The 19,654-nt window shown below is 48.2% G+C and overlaps 2 protein-coding genes across 2 annotated transcripts; both read left to right on the top strand.

Annotated features, from left to right (window-relative positions):
- Window positions 1-5,526: 5,526 nt before the first annotated feature.
- Window positions 5,527-9,052, top strand: LOC140361953 (uncharacterized). Its single transcript, XM_072447873.1, has one exon. It carries the CDS (start codon window positions 7,179-7,181, stop codon window positions 8,961-8,963), a length of 1,785 nt encoding a protein of 594 aa, XP_072303974.1. The 5' UTR covers window positions 5,527-7,178; the 3' UTR covers window positions 8,964-9,052.
- Window positions 9,053-16,482: 7,430 nt separating this feature from the next.
- Window positions 16,483-18,917, top strand: LOC140361908 (cyclic nucleotide-gated channel alpha-3-like). The gene is made up of 4 exons (XM_072447820.1): window positions 16,483-16,579; window positions 16,652-16,753; window positions 17,145-17,251; window positions 17,498-18,917. Exons 2-4 carry the CDS (start codon window positions 16,704-16,706, stop codon window positions 18,859-18,861), a joined length of 1,521 nt encoding a protein of 506 aa, XP_072303921.1. The 5' UTR covers window positions 16,483-16,579; window positions 16,652-16,703; the 3' UTR covers window positions 18,862-18,917.
- The last annotated feature ends 737 nt before the right edge of the window (window positions 18,918-19,654 follow it).

Here is a 19,654-nt window from a genome sequence, read left to right as displayed (position 1 = left end):
CTTCAGGGGTGCTTAACACTACCAACATAAAGGGTCCTTTTGGCCCCTGTTGCCTAAACTGTTGGTTTCCTTATGTCTCAAAGCTCTGTCCTACCAACAGAGGGTTTATGTGGTTCTTTTGTTTTTATTCAAATAATTCTGCCCGTAATGTTTTCCTGTAACATTCCACCAAGTGTTATTTGCATATCTTCACACCCCTTTTGTGTATTCAAGGCTTGCTTCAGGGTCCTCGCTGGGGTCATTGTTACTTTATTTGTATATAAATGATCTACAAGCAACACAAAGGGTCTGACGGTCACAGTCACTGTCCTCTCTCCTGCGTGGACAGTGTGCGGGTCAGTCCTTGTCCACGACGCCTTGCTCACCGTCAAACCCGAGTCATTCACGTGCCCACATGCTCACGCAGACCTGAACCATTTAAGAGCATCCAGGGGCATCATGGGAATTAAACTGTTTTTATTTTGAATGTGTATTCACACACTGGATCACTGCTACACAACCATCAATAATGCCTTCCGTGCTGTGCCCCGCGCCGCGCTAGGCGCATCAGACCACGTCATGATCCATCTGATCCCCACATACACAGAGGCTAAAAATCTGTAAACCTGCAGTGAGGACTTCCAAGAAGTGGACCAATGAGGCAGTGGAGGAGCTACGTGCGTGTTTGGATATTACAGACTGGCAGGTGTTCAGAGCTGCCACAGATGGTTTGGATGAGTACACGGACACTGTGACATCATACATTCAATTCTGTGAGGACAGCATCATACCAACACACACCAAAGTCACATTCAACAACGACAAACCCTGGTTCACACCCAAACTGAGACAGTTGAGGCAGAAGGAGGCAGCACACAGGGCCGGCGAGAACGCTACAAAGAGGCAAAGTACGGGTTTAGCAGGGAGGTATCGAGAGCTAGAGCCCGTTACAGTACGCGTCTGAAGCGGCAGTTCTCTGACAACAACCCCGCCTCTGTGTGGAGTGGCCCCGCCTCTGTGTGGAGTGGCCCCGCCTCTGTGTGGAGTGGCCCCGCCTCTGTGTGGAATGGGCTCCGGCTTCACACCAACTACAAGCCCCGCGCCCCCCCTGCTGTGGACGATATTAAACTGGCACAACAACTTAACACTTTCTACTGCAGATTTGACTCCCCCTCCCCCACTGTGGCCACCTCTGCCATCCCAACCCCGGTCCCCCCCATCTCCCCCACCCCTCTCACAGTTCAGGAACAGGACGTGTGCAGACTATTCACCCTGTCACCCCGGCCACCTTAAGACACTGCGCAGGCGAGCTGGCCCCTGTCTTCACTGGCATATTGAACCCCTCCCTGGAGTCATGCCATGTCCCAGCCTGCTTCAAGTCATCCATCATTGTCCCTGTCCCCAAGAAGCCCCGGATCACTGGACTTAATGACTACAGACCCGTGGCGCTGACATCTGTAGTCATGAAGTCATTTGAGCGCCTGGTCCTCCCCCACCTCAAGTCCTTCACCTCTTCCCTGCTGGACCCCCTGCAATTTGCCTACAGAGCCAACAGGTCTGTGGACGACACCATCAACCTGGCTCTCCACTTCACCCTGCAGCATCTGGACTCCCCGGGAACCTACGCGAGGATCCTGTTTGTGGACTTCAGCTCTGCATTCAACACCATCCTCCTGCTCTGCTCCAGGACAAGCTGGGGAAGAATGTCTTGGACACAAGGACCATCAGCACAGGCGCACCACAGGGCTGCGTACTTTCTCCCCTGCTTTTCTCCCTATACACGAACTGCTGCACCTCCAGCCACGCCTCCGTTAAACGAATCAAGTTTGCGGACGACATCACCCTCATCGGGCTCATCTCGGACGGGGATGAGTCTGTCTACAGGAGGTGGAGCGGCTGGTGTCCTGGTGCAGCGGTAACAACCTGGAGTTCAACGCCCAGAAGACAGTGGAGATGGTCGTGGACTTCAGGAAAGTCACAGCCCCCCAGCCCCCCCTCACCATTTCGGGCTCCCCCATCTCCACTGTGGACTCCTTCCGCTTTCTCTGTATCACCATCACCCAGGACCTCAAGTGGGGGCCCACCATCAGCTCCCTCACCGGGAAGGCCCAGCAGAGGAAGTACTTCCTGCAGCAGCTGAGGAAAGCAAAGCTGCCAGTGGAGATGATGGTGCAGTTCTACACGACCATCATTGAGTTCATCCTCACCTCCTCCATCACCTCCTCCATCACCTCCTCCATCACCGTGTGGTACACTGGAGCCAGGGACAAACAGAGACTACAGCACATTGTGCCTCTGCTGAGAAGGTGATCGGCCGCAACCTTCCATCTCTGCAGGACCTGTACGTCTGCAGGACTCTGGGACGAGCAGGTCGGATCACAGCCGACCCTTCTCACCCGGCACACGGACTATTTGAGCCACTCCCCTCAGGCAGGAGGCCACTCCCCTCAGGCAGGGGGCCACTCCCCTCAGGCAGGAGGCCACTCCCCTCAGGCAGGAGGCCACTCCCCTCAGGCAGGAGGCCACTCCCCTCAGGCAGGGGGCCACTCCCCTCAGGCAGGTGGCCACTCCCCTCAAGCAGGAGGCCACTCCCCTCAGGCAGGAGGCCACTCCCCTCAGGCAGGGGGCCACTCCCCTCAGGCAGGAGGCCACTCCCCTCAGGCAGGAGGCTACGGTCTATCCGGACCAGAACCTCCCGTCATAAGAACGATTTCTTTCCCTCTGCCGTTGTACTCATGAACACTTCCTAAGCACTTTGCACTCACTGCACTGTCCACTTTTATTGCACCACATATTTTATTTTGTGTACATATATTGTATCTTGTCTATTTTTAACTCTACTTACCCATTTTATTACCCGGTAGTTATTTAGTGTCCATTGTCTTTGTATTTATTGTTCAGTGTTATGTTTGTGTTGCACTGAACCGCCAGGACAAGTTCCTATATCCGTGAATCCTGTTCATTGATAAATGGCAATAAACTTTATTCTGATTCTGATGTACTTGCATTTGGAGCGTGTGCACACATTCTTGTACCAAACCGCAGCTGTTCAAAGCAGGATTTTTTATGTTTCCCATATGTGGCCATATCGCATGTTGGGCCGTCCTTAGGTCATGGTGAGCCCGCATTCTCATTGGCCATTCATAAAAGTGCCCCCCTGGTTCTTGGGTCGGCACTAGATCATACAGTCATAACTCACAGAAGTGACGTGGCCCTCGTGGCGGGCAGGTCACATGCGAGGTGTATTTTCTGTCTTGCAGCAGGATATTTCCAGATCATTTGGCCCAGTGGGTTAAACCTCGGCGTGCTATGGGTTCCCCCCCCCATGCATTGAAAAAACGCTTTTTAGAGAGAAAATTATTGCCTGAGCTGTATCAGCGGGACCGAATTCGTCACTTCCGTGAGTTATGAGTGTATGATCTAGTGCTGACCCTGGTGGCCACGCTCCCTTTGACCTCTCGCATTGTGCGCGCTCACCCGCGTCACACTTCCGTCTTCCTCCAGCGCCTCGCGGCAGAAGCGGAGCTCTGTCTCCCTCTACATTTTGTGGATTGTCTTTTAATCTCAGACTCCTTTGGTCAGCACGGACAGTCCCGGGTCAGCGCGGTCAGTCCCGGGTCAGCGCGGTCAGTCCCGGGTCAGCACGGACAGTAAGCGTCCCGCATTTTAATATCCGCGCTCAGACTCTCGTGTTCTTAAAGGCTCTGGAGCATCTGCTGCTCTCGCCCTCAGGAGCTCTCACGCTTCTAACTGTAAGTCATGGATGTATTATATTATGGTGTAAGTGTGCCCGGGTCAGAGGTCAACTAGCCTAACAACACAACGCATTTGATTCCTCCTGTTGTGAGGGAGCTGTCGCTTCGCCCGGACTAACGGCGCAGGCCCGCGTGCTATCGTGCCTCCACGCCGCCTCCTCCTGTTGTCCCGTGCCTCCTCCTCTTGTCCCGTGCCTCCTCCTGTTGTCCCGTGCCTCCTCCTCTTGTCCCGTGCCTCCTCCTGTTGTCCCGTGCCTCCTCCTCTTGTCCCGTGCCTCCTCTTCTTGTCCCGTGCCTCCTCCTCTTGTCCCGTGCCTCCTCCTCTTGTCCCGTGCCTCCTCCTCTTGTCCCGTGCCTCATCCTCTTGTCCCGTGCCTCCTCCTCTTGTCCCGTGCCTCCTCCTGTTGTCCCGTGCCTCCTCCTGTTGTCCCGTGCCTCCTCCTCTTGTCCCGTGCCTCCTCCTGTTGTCCCGTGCCTCCTCCTGTTGTCCCTTGCCTCCTCCTGTTGTCCCGTGCCTCCTCCTGTTGTCCCGTGCCTCCTCCTCTTGTCCCGTGCCTCCTCCTGTTGTCCCGTGCCTCCTCTTGTCCCATGCCTCCTCCTCTTGTCCCGTGCCTCCTCCTCTTGTCCCGTGCCTCCTCCTGTTGTCCCGTGCCTCCTCCTCTTGTCCCGTGCCTCCTCCTGTTGTCCCGTGCCTCCTCCTCTTGTCCCGTGCCTCCTCCTCTTGTCCCGTGCCTCCTCCTCTTGTCCCGTGCCTCCTCCTCTTGTCCCGTGCCTCCTCCTGTTGTCCCGTGCCTCCTCCTCTTGTCCCGTGCCTCCTCCTCTTGTCCCGTGCCTCCTCCTGTTGTCCCGTGCCTCCTCCTGTTGTCCCGTGCCTCCTCCTGTTGTCCCGTGCCTCCTCTTGTCCCGTGCCTCTTCCTCTTGTCCCGTGCCTCCTCCTCTTGTCCCGTGCCTCTTCCTCTTGTCCCGTGCCTCCTCCTCTTGTCCCGTGCCTCTTCCTCTTGTCCCGTGCCTCCTCCTCTTGTCCCGTGCCTCCTCCTCTTGTCCCGTGCCTCCTCCTCTTGTCCCGTGCCTCCTCCTCTTGTCCCGTGCCTCCTCTTCTTGTCCCGTGCCTCTTCCTCTTGTCCCGTGCCTCTTCCTCTTGTCCCGTGCCTCTTCCTCTTGTCCCGTGCCTCCTCCTCTTGTCCCGTGCCTCCTCCTCTTGTCCCGTGCCTCCTCCTCTTGTCCCGTGCCTACTCAAATGATGTACTGTTGTAAATAACGACTTTATTATTTTTATGCTTAATAAGGAGAAACAGAGACGCAGATGCTGAAACACATCACACCCTGGCTCTATCAGCATGTTCTTTAAAGTCACCCAAAGGTCAACTGTAACGAGCAGATAGTTGTCTAGTTTTGAGTTGCAGAGCTCTTCCTGTTTTGAGTTGCAGAGCTCTTCCTGTTTTGAGTTGCAGAGCTCTTCCTGTTTTGAGGCATCTGCAGGAAACCACGCCTTTGCAAAAGAAACGTCATTTAAGTTTTTTGCACAAAGCTGTTTCCTGTCTCTGAGAGAAAGCAAACGACACCATAAAAGGAGCTCCCGCCAGGACCAGACTCAACCTTCATGAATATTCATAATGTCTTTTTATATTGTCATGCACAAGGGGAGAGTTCCTCTTAAGAGATGGACTCTGCGCTGCATTGATTTATATTCGTTTTTAATGTTGGGGAATAAGTTATTTTGAACTATAGGACTACATTCTGTCTTGTTTACTCAGATATAAATGAATCCAACAGTACCTATTTGAATACATTTTTCTGTGTTACAGGGGCTGATGGTCTGACACGTGGTGGATTCCCCTGGTGGTGGTGGTTCCCTTGTTTTGGTTTGTGGTGCACTATTTTGTTGTTTTTGGTGTTTTATTATTAGGTTACTTTCATTTCTTTCAAAACAATATCCAAACACTCGTACTGCCTCACATATACTCCATGTGGATCAACCAATCACAGCCCTTACGGTCCACGGCTCCTCAACGCGAGGTGACCTTTGGACGCAGGAGCGTGAACACAGCACATACAAAGGGGCAACATACAGCCCCTTGAATATGTTTTAGTTGTTTCCTGTGGACATGATTATTATAAAACATGTTTTAAAGATATCAGACAAGAGCTGACCTCTCTCTTTGTGTAAGACCGTTTTGAGCCTGGATTTGAACATTGACAAAGTCAAGACCTGTCCTAAATTTTTGCTGCGTAAAACCAAAACACTGATTCCACATGGCACCAGCAGGAGGCCGGTTCCTAAGGTCCATGTTTAGTCCTGTCTCTGGCACCAGCAGGAGGCCGGTTCCTGAGGTCCATGTTTAGTCCTGTCTCTGGCACCAGCAGGAGGCCAGTTCCTGAGGTCCATGTTTAGTCCTGTCTCTGGCACCAGCAGGAGGCCGGTTCCTGAGGTCCATGTTTAGTCCTGTCTCTGGCACCAGCAGGAGGCCAGTTCCTGAGGTCCATGTTTAGTCCTGTCTCTGGCACCAGCAGGAGGCCGGTTCCTGAGGTCCATGTTTAGTCCTGTCTCTGGCACCAGCAGGAGGCCGGTTCCTAAGGTCCATGTTTAGTCCTGTCTCTGGCACCAGCAGGAGGCCGGTTCCTGAGGTCCATGTTTAGTCCTGTCTCTGGCACCAGCAGGAGGCCAGTTCCTGAGGTCCATGTTTAGTCCTGTCTCTGGCACCAGCAGGAGGCCGGTTCCTGAGGTCCATGTTTAGTCCTGTCTCTGGCACCAGCAGGAGGCCGGTTCCTGAGGTCCATGTTTAGTCCTGTCTCTGGCACCAGCAGGAGGCCGGTTCCTGAGGTCCATGTTTAGTCCTGTCTCTGGCACTAGCAGGAGGTTGGTTCCTGAGGTCCATGTTTAGTCCTGTCTCTGGCACCAGCAGGAGGCCAGTTCCTGAGGTCCATGTTTAGTCCTGTCTCTGGCACCAGCAGGAGGCCGGTTCCTGAGGTCCATGTTTAGTCCTGTCTCTGGCACTAGCAGGAGGTTGGTTCCTGAGGTCCATGTTTAGTCCCGTCTCTGGCACCAGCAGGAGGCCGGTTCCTGAGGTCCATGTTTAGTCCCGTCTCTGGCACCAGCAGGAGGTTGGTTCCTGAGGTCCATGTTTAGTCCTGTCTCTGGCACCAGCAGGAGGCCGGTTCCTGAGGTCCATGTTTAGTCCTGTCTCTGGCACCAGCAGGAGGCCGGCCCATTTAATAACGTGAGTCCTTTTGAAATAGTTTTAGGATTTCTTCGTCAGACCTGTGTGATAGTGTTGTATCTTGACATGTTTCGGCTGGACTCTTCTGCCTTCCTCAGAACCCCCCTGACACATCTGATCAGCTGCTTTGGTTCTACGTTGGATCTGTACAATGGGTTTTGATTCTTTGAAGACCTGATCAAAGGAGTGTTGTTTTGGACTTAATGTGTTTTTGTGTTCTAGGAGGATGAAGGAGCACTGCTGTAGCAAGTGTGGAAAGAAGTTTCCCACAGCATGGGAGTTAAAGAGGCACCAAATAGTGCACACGACCGAAAGGCTGTTCACCTGTGACATATGTGGGAAGTCGTTCAAGGGGAAGCAGATGCTTAAGCAGCACAAACGCACTCACTCTGGAGTTCAATTCAAATGTGAGGAGTGTGGACAAATATTCCATACCCAGTCCAACCTAAAATATCACCAAAAGTTTCACACTGGAGAAAGAGTATTCACTTGTGACTTGTGTGAGAAACAGTTTGCATCAAAACATATTATGATTGTCCACCGGCGTGTTCACACCGGAGAGAAGCCGTTTGCGTGTGAGCAGTGTGGGAAGACCTTCAGAGTCGAGTCAGTGCTCAAAGTGCACCAGAGGATCCACACCGGGGTCAATTTGTTCTGCTGTGACCTGTGTGAAAAGAAGTTTCCCACAAAACAGCAGCTCCAGAAACACAGACTTGTTCACACTGGAGAGAAGGCATTTGAATGTGAACTGTGTGGCAAGTGTTTTAGTGTCAAAAGTTCATTAAATCTACATACAAAAATTCACACAGGAGAGAGGAAGAATTTTTGTGACTTGTGTGGTGCATCGTTCAAGACAAAAGGAGACCTAAAAAAACATACAGTTGTGCACACAAGAGAGCGAAACTTCAGCTGTGACCAATGTGGGAAAAGCTATGGACTTCCAGAGCATTTACGCAAACACAAACTCATTCATAAGGGGGAAAAAAATCATGTCTGTGACCAGTGTGGAAAAGCCTTTCTGAATCAGGAGAGATTAACCAGACACAGACGCACTCACAGTGGAATACGCTTCCCTTGTGACGAGTGTGTAAAAAGTTTTTCCACCAAAACCAAATTAGAGATGCATAGACGAAAGCATTCAGGAAATAATATGCTCTCTTGTGAAAAATGTGGCAAAACATTTCTGACATCATTATGTTTAAAAAAACATGATGTCACCCATTCGACAGCTCGACCTCACAATTGTGACCAGTGTGGGAAAACATTCAAAAGAATAGATGTCCTGAAATCACACATTCAAAACTGCCACAATGATAAACGCTATAAGTGTGAGCAGTGCCACAGGTCTTTTTGCTGGAAGAGTGAACTTAGAAACCATCAGAACGTCCACACAAGAGAAATACAGTTCCCCTGTGGTCAGTGTGGAAAGGAGTTTTATACCAAGTGCAGTCTAATGAAGCACGAGTATATCCACGCTCCAGAGCGCCCTTTCACCTGTGACCTCTGTGGGGCGTCTTTCAAACAAAAAAGAAATTTAAAAGTCCATCAAAGCGTGCACACCGGAGAGAAGAACCATGTCTGCGATGAATGCGGACGGGCGTTTGCTGATCCTGGAACTTTGAAGAAACATAAATCGATTCATATGGACAAACCTCATGGATGTGATCAGTGCAGAAAGACTTTTGCTCGACCTGAGGAGTTACAATCTCATCTTAAAAGTCATTGTGATACCAAAAATGTGCCAAAGCCAGTAGTGTGCGACCAGTGTGGAAGAAGTTTCAAATCTGTGGCTCTGCACAAATACCATTACTACGTTCATACCAAACACAATCTCTTTCCATGTGATCAATGTGGAAGAGTTTTCTACAGATCCAGGGCTCTTAAGGCGCACCTGCTGTCCCACGCTAGCAACAAACAGCTCAAATCTGGACACGAAACACCTTCCTCTGACAAAGTTGTTTTAAAACGACTGGAAATCCGTCTTCACCGAATCTCTGACCTGAAGTTCTGATGCACCAGTTGTTACATTTTTAGTTCAATGCAATTTTTTTCAAACAATTGTACAAACAATTTCTTTTGTTTTGCTTTTTCAAATTAAAAAAAATACCCCCAAAAAATCTATTTATACCATTGACATTAATGTTTCAGGTTCTTATCAGGTTGTACATGAAAAATAATAGTATTGGCATTAGAATGAGTGTGAATGTGTTCAACCTTTTGCCTCATGTTTAACATTTGTTTTAATGTTTCAATGTTTTGATATACATATTTTTAAACTTATTTTAGTGAATGTTGAACCTGCTAATAGTAAAATCACATTACAGTACAGTACTCTGATAGGACCATGTAACAGAATACGTCACAGAATACATTTGCCGGTATGTTATGGTTTTTGAAACTAAATGTTTGAAGTATTTAAGCTGATAATACTGTGTATGTACAGTACTTCAAATTATTTTACTTCTCCATTGACCATTCACAAGTGTCAATCTATATTATATTCCGCAGAAAATATTGAAACTAGTATTAGTCACTTACACAATCCCTAAAGCCCCATAATTCCGGAATCATATACAAATCCTGAGCATAGCGTTGAGTCAAAGATGTTTTATACTCTGACATCTACAGCTCAAATTCAAAACAACAAAAAGTTCCCTGAATTGCACAGAAAGGGCACACAGGTTATTACAGCCTAAAAAAGACTTTCATCTTTTCTTTATTGGACCAAAAGAGGATATATATTTATCAGGACAGTGTTTAAAAAAAAAAAAAAAAATTGGGAAAAAACAAAACAAAAACACGCCAGAGCGCTTTTTATTCAATTCCCTTTTATTTGTTCTGCACAACGCAGCGTATGTCCTCAAGATGGGCTTGTGCCAATTTAACCAGCCCTGAGTGCTCGGTGAGATGCTGCGTGGTCCGGGAACACACACTGGTCAGCTCAGTCTGACCAGTGGATCTTGTGTTGGGCTCAGTCTGTGCCAGTTTTACGCAGACTTGGGTTTTGGGTGAAAGTGATGTGACAGTGAGGATTCATTAGATTTTCCAAATAGACATGTCTAATGTGTGAGTTGAGCACATGAGTCTGCTTGCCTGACCCGCCAGCCCCGCCCACATTCTGTTCTAATGCGTAAGGGTCTGGAATTGGACCATTGGGGGGCGTCAAAAAGAAACTCTCCAGCATTGACCGGTCCAACCACCGCCGTTAATTTGTGTCACGTGTCTCTCAAATGCAGAAGACATCTCTCAAATATTTTCGGAACATTCAGAACAAAATATATAACTTCATTTACCTGAAATTTACAGAGTTTAGTGCGTCGCTTGTTGACTCAGCAGAAGTCGGCAATGTTTCTCAGTCTGTGTTATTTTTTTTCTTTCCTCGTAAATCCACCATGTTTGTTTAGACACGAACGGACAATGCGTTTGTCTGATTGGTCAATCCGCCTGTCAATCACTCCCTTTGGAAACTGGCGAGACTGGGTTGGATCCCAGACCCTCAGGTTTTGTAAAGTAGTCTGTCAAAATGTGTTGGGAATAGCTGGTCAGGCAATGAGTCTGCAGGTCCAGTCTGGCCCTGTCGCTGCAGTATCAGGTCCAGCCTGTCCCTGTCGCTGCAGTATCAGGTCCAGTCTGGCCCTGTCGCTGCAGTATCAGGTCCAGTCTGGCCCTGTCCCTGCAGTATCAGGTCCAGCCTGTCCCTGTCCCTGCAGTATCAGGTCCAGTCTGGCCCTGTCGCTGCAGTATCAGGTCCAGCCTGGCCCTGTCGCTGCAGTATCAGGTCCAGCCTGTCCCTGTCCCTGCAGTATCAGGTCCAGCCTGGCCCTGTCGCTGCAGTATCAGGTCCAGCCTGGCCCTGTCGCTGCAGTATCAGGTCCAGCCTGTCCCTGTCCCTGCAGTATCAGGTCCAGCCTGGCCCTGTCGCTGCAGTATCAGGTCCAGCCTGTCCCTGTCCCTGCAGTATCAGGTCCAGCCTGGCCCTGTCGCTGCAGTATCAGGTCCAGCCTGGCCCTGTCCCTGCAGTATCAGGTCCAGCCTGGCCCTGTCCCTGCAGTATCAGGTCCAGCCTGTCCCTGTCCCTGCAGTATCAGGTCCAGTCTGGCCCTGTCGCTGCAGTATCAGGTCCAGCCTGGCCCTGTCCCTGCAGTATCAGGTCCAGCCTGTCCCTGTCCCTGCAGTATCAGGTCCAGCCTGGCCCTGTCGCTGCAGTATCAGGTCCAGCCTGGCCCTGTCCCTGCAGTATCAGGTCCAGCCTGGCCCTGTCGCTGCAGTATCAGGTCCAGTCTGGCCCTGTCGCTGCAGTATCAGGTCCAGCCTGGCCCTGTCGCTGCAGTATCAGGTCCAGTCTGGCCCTGTCGCTGCAGAATCAGGTCCAGCCTGGCCCTGTCGCTGCAGTATCAGGTCCAGCCTGGCCCTGTCCCTGTCCCTGCAGTATCAGGTCCAGTCTGGCCCTGTCGCTGCAGTATCAGGTCCAGTCTGGCCCTGTCGCTGCAGTATCAGGTCCAGTCTGGCCCTGTCCCTGCAGTATCAGGTCCAGCCTGGCCCTGTCCCTGCAGTATCAGGTCCTGCCCTGCAGTGAAATGAGAATATCTTGTCATTTATGCTGAGGAAAATATCTAAAACTCATAAACATCCCATATATATAACTAACGCTTGTGAGGGATCTGTCAAGAAGGAATTAGTTTTTCTACTGGTGTCCTGATACTCAGGGGCCTGAACATCTGGTGAGGTCAAAGGGCAGGCAAAGGGGTCTTTTATAAGATAAGATAAGATATTCCTTTATTGTCCCACATGGGGAAATTTCATTGGTGCAACGCAGGAAGATACAGAGGCAGATACAGAAGAACAGATCACTTATAGGAAGTCTGAAAAACACTTTCAGTAGAAGATCTCCTACAAACAAAAACTCCCATAGACAAATAAAGAAATACATAAATACCATTGCATGTGATCACAACAGTAATTGCACATGAATATGTGTCACATATTCATGTGCAATTACTGTGTATATGTGTGAAGGAGGTTGGGTCCAACTATAAAAACAAAATGTAAAACTGGGACCCCGGGGACTCCAGATCTGACCATAGACTTTGCATAGAGGACCAGGCAATGTCAGCTTGTCTGTTGTATTGATGCTGTTTCTATGAATAAAAATAGTTTAAAATACAGAAGCTAGTGTTTCTGCTCCAACGGCAACGTGTGTCGCAATGAGCTCTGCTCCGGGGCCAAACATGGCCCTATATCCAAACTTGTAGAATTTAACCCTTCAGACCAGGGTGAGGAACTAGCACATTAACTAAACACTGAATGAGAATACATTACAATATAAAAGTACTAGTAGCATACAAGGGGATAAAGCAAAAGTGATCTGTGTACAAGTTAATCGTTTGGTCAGTTTCATGTTTTAATGTTTAAACAGATAAATATAAAATACAAAATCTGGTTCTTCCTGAATAATGACCATTATTGATTAACTGAAAAATCATGACATCCCTAAACACAACCTATACATTCTCTCAGTTCACATAACATAAAACAACTTAAGAACGATAAACCAGTAGTAGCCATAATTTCCCATTTCCATTCCTTGGTACCATAAGGTGATGCTGAAAGTCTAGTTTACATGAGCGTCTCCTTGGACACCACAGACAACATGCTGAGTCCACAGCAGCATCCTCCCAATTACCTCCACAGAAGCACACACCACGCATACTGACATCCAGCAGAGGGACAGGCCCCATGGGCCCGAGCAGCAGGGTCAGGGGAATACACAAAGTGCCCTATGCAACTTTTCTGGTGCGTCCATCACTTGATGTCATCGCCAGGTCTAGAATGTAATGTTTTTGACCATTTGAATCACATAAAACCTGAACACAGCAGAAACAGAGAGATTTAAAAAACATCAGCAGTCCTGTTTTCATATCTACAAAAGTAAAACGAGAAAGAGAGAGACATAAAGACAGAGAGAGAGAGAGACATAAAGACAGAGAGAGAGAGAGACATAAAGACAGAGAGAACCAAAGAGACAGAGAGTGACAGAGAGAGACAGAGACAGAGAGAGACAAAGAGAGACGGAGAGTGACGGAGAGAGACAAAGAGAGACGGAGAGAGACGGAAAGAGACAGAGAGTGACGGAGAGAGACTGGATGATCTTCTTTGGGTGCAGGAGGTTCACTCATTGGATGTTCTTAGTGTATAAAGTAGTTTGTAAAAGACATTATGTCCTGAGCGATATATATCGCTTGACTGACTGGGGAAAGATAGTATTTTCCTAAGCTGCTCCTGCAGCTTGGAACACCCTTCAAGCAGAGGTTGGAAGAAGTGGTCTCAGTCTGGGGTTCTTATGTGATTATTAAAAAACAAAGGAAGATAATTGACAAAAAAATGTCTGTGGTTTTGAGTGTAAACGTTTTTTATTTGTTCTTAACTGTCTCCAAATTGTGTAAATGTTTTATTGTGCGCTGTCATATTTTTCCGTTTGCCCCAGTTCACTCTCAATCTCAGTGGGTTCTCACCTGGTTAAATGAAGGCCAATATCTCAGAACAGTATGACATTCCTATAACACATGATAACACTGAAACACTTGGCAACCACAGTTTCTCCAACAACATAGTATTTCCCCCTGAATACTGGGCACTTTGACACGTTGTTATAAAATACTGTGATACATCATTCCAAACTTGTGATTGTCTGGTCCTCGTCTCCATGAAACTTCAATGAGGAACACAAATGATTTATTGATTTCATGTTTGAAGTCGAGCCAGCAGACTTCATAAGTACGTTTGTTATCTGCCAAAGCAGCTCCACTCACTGGCCGCAAAGCATTAGAGGATTAGCACTAATAAACTCTTATAATCCCATTTACGCAGCCTCGCCCCCGACTGTTCCAAACCAACTGCACATTGTCTCAAAAAACGTACTGAAAAACACCAAATTCACACTGTAATCACCTGCCTCCCTTTCAACAGAGTTCTGCAACGTCAGGAGTCACGCTCTTGGGCCGGGAGGTCCCATGGGTGCTCGGGTGAGGGGAGTCACTGAGCTGACCTGAGCTGTGACGTGATTGGCTGACAGTAGCTGCAGGTGTCCAGCATTAACCTAAGAGGATTGACTTCAAGAGGAAGGGACACAAATACATGTACATATTGTTGTAAAAAGGAAATACACTTTAATATGATGGTTTGAAAATGAATCTAAATGAATGGAGTGTCAAAAAGTGCAATAGAAAAAGTGATTTGTTATTCTGGTTATATTGTGGTTATACTTGCTAATGTTCTCTACTCAGTCAGTGAAACCACATACATTTCCTTTTGTTTTAACATTAAGAAAATAAAAAATAGTAGAAAGTGATGTGTTATTGTTCAGTATGATGCCTTTAGTCATTGCCCCACCCTTTCTCTCTCCAGGGGGCGTGGCCTATTTGAACAGAAGGACGTCACCTCAGATCAATCAACATACACCCCACATACATGACGCTTTCAGCTGCTCCTTAAACCTTTCTACAGAGATATTGGAAAATAATTTAACCTTTGTGAGTTTTTTTTGGATTTACAACTCAAAATGATCTGCTCCAAGGACAGTAAAACATTTTCAATTTGATTTTCGTCTTCAATTCTTCAAGGTAAACTCTGATTTGATTGTTGTGTATAGTTGATGTTCTTGTCATACTACATTATGATTAGAAAACTGCAGAAACCTGAGGCAACTCCAGGCTGCAGTGTAATTATAGCGTCTGTAATCTGAGGGATTGGAGTGAGTTAAAAGTGGAGACATGATAATCTGGAACAAAGTGAGATCACGTGAAAACAATGTTTAGTTGTCTGGTTTGGCTGTTGTTTCGTGCAAATGGAGAATGTGGTAGTTTCATCTCTAGTTTACAATATATATATATTATTGATCATTATTATGATGACCAATTTGACGGTCATTACATTGCAGCAGAGGAAGAGGAGCAGCAGAGGAAGAGGAGCAGCAGAGCAGCAGAGGAAGAGGAGCAGCAGAGGAAGAGGAGCAGCAGAGGAGCAGCAGAGGAAGAGGAGCAGCAGAGGAAGAGGAGCAGCAGCAGAGGAAGAGGAGCAGCAGCAGAGGAAGAGGAGCAGCAGCAGAGGAAGAGGAGCAGCAGAGGAAGAGGAGCAGCAGAGGAGCAGCATGATCCCCTCAGAGCCACAGGGCCCCAGGGCCGGGCTCACCATGAGGAACAGGGCCAGGTGAGCTCAGATGTCTTATGTCTTCAGCCGTTTACTGCTTTTATTGTAAACTCGGACTGTAAACATGGAACAGCAACAACAATTACACTTAATGAACTTACTGCACATTCAAGCGCCATAAAGATATTAAAAAGAGCTCCATTATCTATTTGTGGATGCTCCTGTTCTAATAAGTGAACTTTCCCCCCAGTGTCTCTCCGTGGCCTTTAGCCTCACAAAACATGAACTGCTCCAATAACAACGACGGGTAAGATTTCAGTGTTCATTCTATTTCACCTCAGTGGATGTGTAAATGTGACGACATGTGGATGTGTGGATGTGAAGAGGACGTGAGGACGACTGGACGTGAGGACGACTGGACGTGTGGACGTGTGAACGACTGGACGTGAGGACGTGAGGACGTGTGGACGACTGGACGTGTGGACGTGAGGAGGACTGGACGTGAGGAGGACTGGACGTGTGGACGTGTGAACGACTGGACGTGAGGACGTGTGGACGTGTGAACGACTGGACGTGAGGACGACTGAACGTGTGAACGACTGGACGTGAGGAGGACTGGACTTGAGGAGGACTGGACGTGTGGACGACTGGACGTGTGGACGTGAGGAGGAGTGGACGTGAGGAGGACTGGACGTGAGGAGGACTGGACGTGAGGACGACTGGACTTGAGGAGGACTGGACGTGAGGACGACTGGACGTGTGAACGACTGGACGTGAGGAGGACTGGACGTGAGGAGGACTGGACGTGAGGAGGACTGGACGTGTGGACGTGTGAACGACTGGACGTGAGGACGTGTGGACGTGTGGACGACTGGACGTGTGGACGTGAGGAGGAGTGGACGTGAGGAGGACTGGACGTGAGGACGTGAGGAGGACTGGACGTGAGGACGACTGGACGTGTGAACGACTGGACGTGTGGACGTCAGGAGGACTGGACGTGAGGACGTGAGGAGGACTGGACGTGAGGACGACTGGACGTGTGGACGTGTGAACGACTGGACGTGAGGACGTGTGGACGTGTGGACGACTGGACGTGTGGACGTGAGGAGGAGTGGACGTGAGGACGTGTGGACGACTGGACGTGTGGACGTGTGAACGACTGGACGTGAGGACGTGAGGACGTGTGGACGACTGGACGTGTGGACGTGAGGACGTGTGGACGACTGGACGTGTGGACGTGAGGACGTGAAGTTTGACTGTTGTAGTTACACTGCTGATCAGTTGAGCTTAGAGCGCCCTCTTGTGTTGATATAGAGTACTGCAGAGGAAATAATCAAAATGATTTCATATTTCCAGCAAAAAGGATGAGAAGAAAGAAGAGAAAAAAGAGGAGAAGAAAGATGCAAAAAAGGATGAAAAGAAAGATGAGAAAAAAGACGACAAAAAAGATGACAAGAAAAAGGACGAGAAGAAAGAGGAACCGTGAGTCCATGTGTGATGTGGGTTGGTTGCTATGGCCACAGTGACCTTGATGCTGGTCTTCTTCTGCTGTAGAAAGGAGGTGTGGATCATCGACCCGGCCACAGACTTGTACTACTACTGGCTCATGACCATCTCCATCCCGGTCTTCTACAACCTCATGCTGCTGGTGACAAGGTGACGCCAACATCACAACAAATATCTAATGCAGTATCAACCTGTCAGCAAATATGTGTGTATTACATGGCTTTAGCACAGATATAATACACATTTATATGTATCAGAACCGAATTATGCACATACATGACAATTTTGCAATACAATTTTCACATACCATTGATACGTTATTGTAGACAGGGATGTCAAAATGTACATTACAATATCAAAAGTCTCAGAGATGATTGTGAACATTTACAATACAATCAAGTTCAAACCCTCTAAACCCTCGGTCTAAATGTGTGTTTTGCAGTGTGGGCATTTCTACAATACTTGAATCTGATCAATATCACAATCGCAGTATCACAAATAATAACACATTCATAATAATCCTTTTGTCTTTGATGTGTAGGTCTTGTTTTAATGAGCTCCAGAAGCAGCACACCTCCATGTGGCTGGTGCTGGACCACACCTCAGACCTGTTCTACTACATCGATACTTTTGTCAGATTGAGGACGGGTGAGTAACCGGTCATCTCAGCAGGACCAGGGGTGTGTCCTGGCATATGTACCCACCCGGGCATTATGACATGCTTCTGTGCTTGATTTGGTTTATTTTCATGCTACTAAGTATGTCATAGTCACGGTTAATCGATAATCATGATGATTCCAGTTACAATATGATCGTAAGAACTAGAAAATAACTGACAATTTCAGGAGCAAAATTATAATTATTTTTAGTCAATCTATCTGTCTGTTTTGTCAGGTTTTCTGGAGCAGGGCCTGCTTGTGAAGGACCCCAAAATCTTAAAGGAGAGGTACTTGAAGACTCGGCAGTTCAGACTGGACGTCATCTCCATCATCCCCACGGACATCGTCTTCTTCTACCTGGGCGTGAACAACCCCGAGTGGAGATTCAACAGACTGTTCCGCCTCTCTCGCCTCTTCGAGTTCTTCGACCGCACCGAGACCAGGACCAACTTCCCCAACATCTTCCGGATCGGGAACCTCGTGCTGTACATCATCATCATCATCCACTGGAACGGCTGCCTCTACTTTGCCGTCTCCAAAGTGTTGGGGTTCGGCTCGGACACTTGGGTCTACCCGTCTTTCAAGGACAACGCCAACTTCGCACGCCTGCCTCGACAGTACATCTACTGCTTCTACTGGTCGACGCTAACACTAACCACGATCGGCGAAACGCCCCCTCCCGTCCGGGACGTCGAGTACTTCTTTGTTGTGTGTGACTTTTTAACCGGCGTTCTCATCTTTGCCACGATCGTTGGCAATGTCGGTGCGATGATCTCCAACATGGGCGCGGCCAGAGTGGAGTTCCAAGCCAAAATCGACTCGATAAAGCAGTACATGCAGTTCCGCAAGGTTTCCAAAGAGTTAGAGCACAGAGTTGTGAAATGGTTCGACTATTTGTGGACTGAGGAGAAAACGTGCGACGAGAAGCTGGTCTTGAAAAATCTGCCGGACAAGTTGAAGGCCGAAATCGCCATCAACGTCCATCTCGAAACGCTACAGAAAGTGCGAATTTTTCAAGACTGCGAAGCGGGATTGCTGGTTGAGCTGGTTCTCAAACTTCAGCCTCAAGTTTTCAGCCCGGGCGACTATATTTGCAAAAAGGGAGACATTGGAAGAGAAATGTACATCATAAAAGAAGGGAAGCTCGCCGTTGTAGCAGACGACGGCGTCACGCAATTCGTTGTACTTAGCGACGGAGCGTACTTCGGCGAGATTAGCATCCTTGGGATTAAAGGGAGCAAGGCGGGAAACAGGAGAACTGCCAACATCCGTAGCGTTGGATATTCCGACTTGTTTGCGCTGTCCAAGGAGGATCTGATGGACGCGCTCGTCGAGTATCCGGAGGCTAAATACGCACTGGAGGACAAAGGGAGGGCCATTTTGATGAAGGATAACCTGATTGACGAGGCCCTTGTCAAGGCCACGGACGCTAAAGATCTGGAGAACAAGGTTGACCAGATCGAGGCGAGTGTGGACATCATGGTGCTGAAGCTGAAGAAGATGACGGCGCAATATGAGTCGTCCCAGAGGAAACTCAAGCAGAGGCTCACCAACATGAGCAACAAGGTCCGCACGCTCCGCTCAGACATAGACTTTTAACAGACTCTGGACGGTTCTGGACAAACAACAATTCTTATTTCAGACTGAAATGTATATATATATATATATATATATATATATATACACAAATAAAATATTTTATAGAAATATAAAATCCTAATAACAGTGAGCACGGTGCACCCATAATGAAAAAGTATGTTTTTTTTAGTCAATGGTTTAATAAAGCTAACCATAATTTTCCTTTTCAACACAATTTTTACCAGTCTTTTCAGTTACTCAGACTTTCTCCAAAATGAATAATCATGCCTATATCTATATAAATATCTGACATGAACAGATAAAATGGTGTGTTGTATATTCGGTGTCCCAGAAGAGTTTTACACATTTACACTCTTTTGTGGACCAACTTCTTGCAGGACAATGACCCAAACGTCTAGACTGGGAGTCACTGTCACCGACTATGATTTTAAAGATGTTTTCTCTTGTTAAAATGCGTTCCACTTTTGTTCAAACGATTTCTTTTGTAAAAATGTCTTACTGTAAACATTGCTGTGTAGTTCAGGAAGATGCTAAAATAAAATGTGATTGTCAAATGGACTAAAGTTTTGAGAGTAAAGATATTTCACCACACAGCAGCACCAGTCGACTTACATTATGGGTGGGCCATTCTCTTGACAGTGTCCCCTTCCTCCTCTGACAGTGTGGACCCTGTCTGCGTACAATACATCCTGTTCCTGAACTGTGAGGTGGGGGGGACCGGGGTTGGGTTGGCAGGTGGCCCCAGTGGGGGAGGGGGTGTCAAATCTAAAATAGGAGAGCAGATTTGAGTGTT

Source organism: Eucyclogobius newberryi, unplaced genomic scaffold (assembly GCF_026437365.1).
Source record: "Eucyclogobius newberryi isolate DKJ021-1_F unplaced genomic scaffold, fEucNew1.0.hap1 SCAF_1, whole genome shotgun sequence".
Lineage (NCBI taxonomy): Eukaryota > Metazoa > Chordata > Actinopteri > Gobiiformes > Gobiidae > Eucyclogobius > Eucyclogobius newberryi.
The sequence above is the reverse complement of the archived record's forward strand: the minus strand, read 5'-3'. Positions and strand labels throughout refer to the sequence as shown.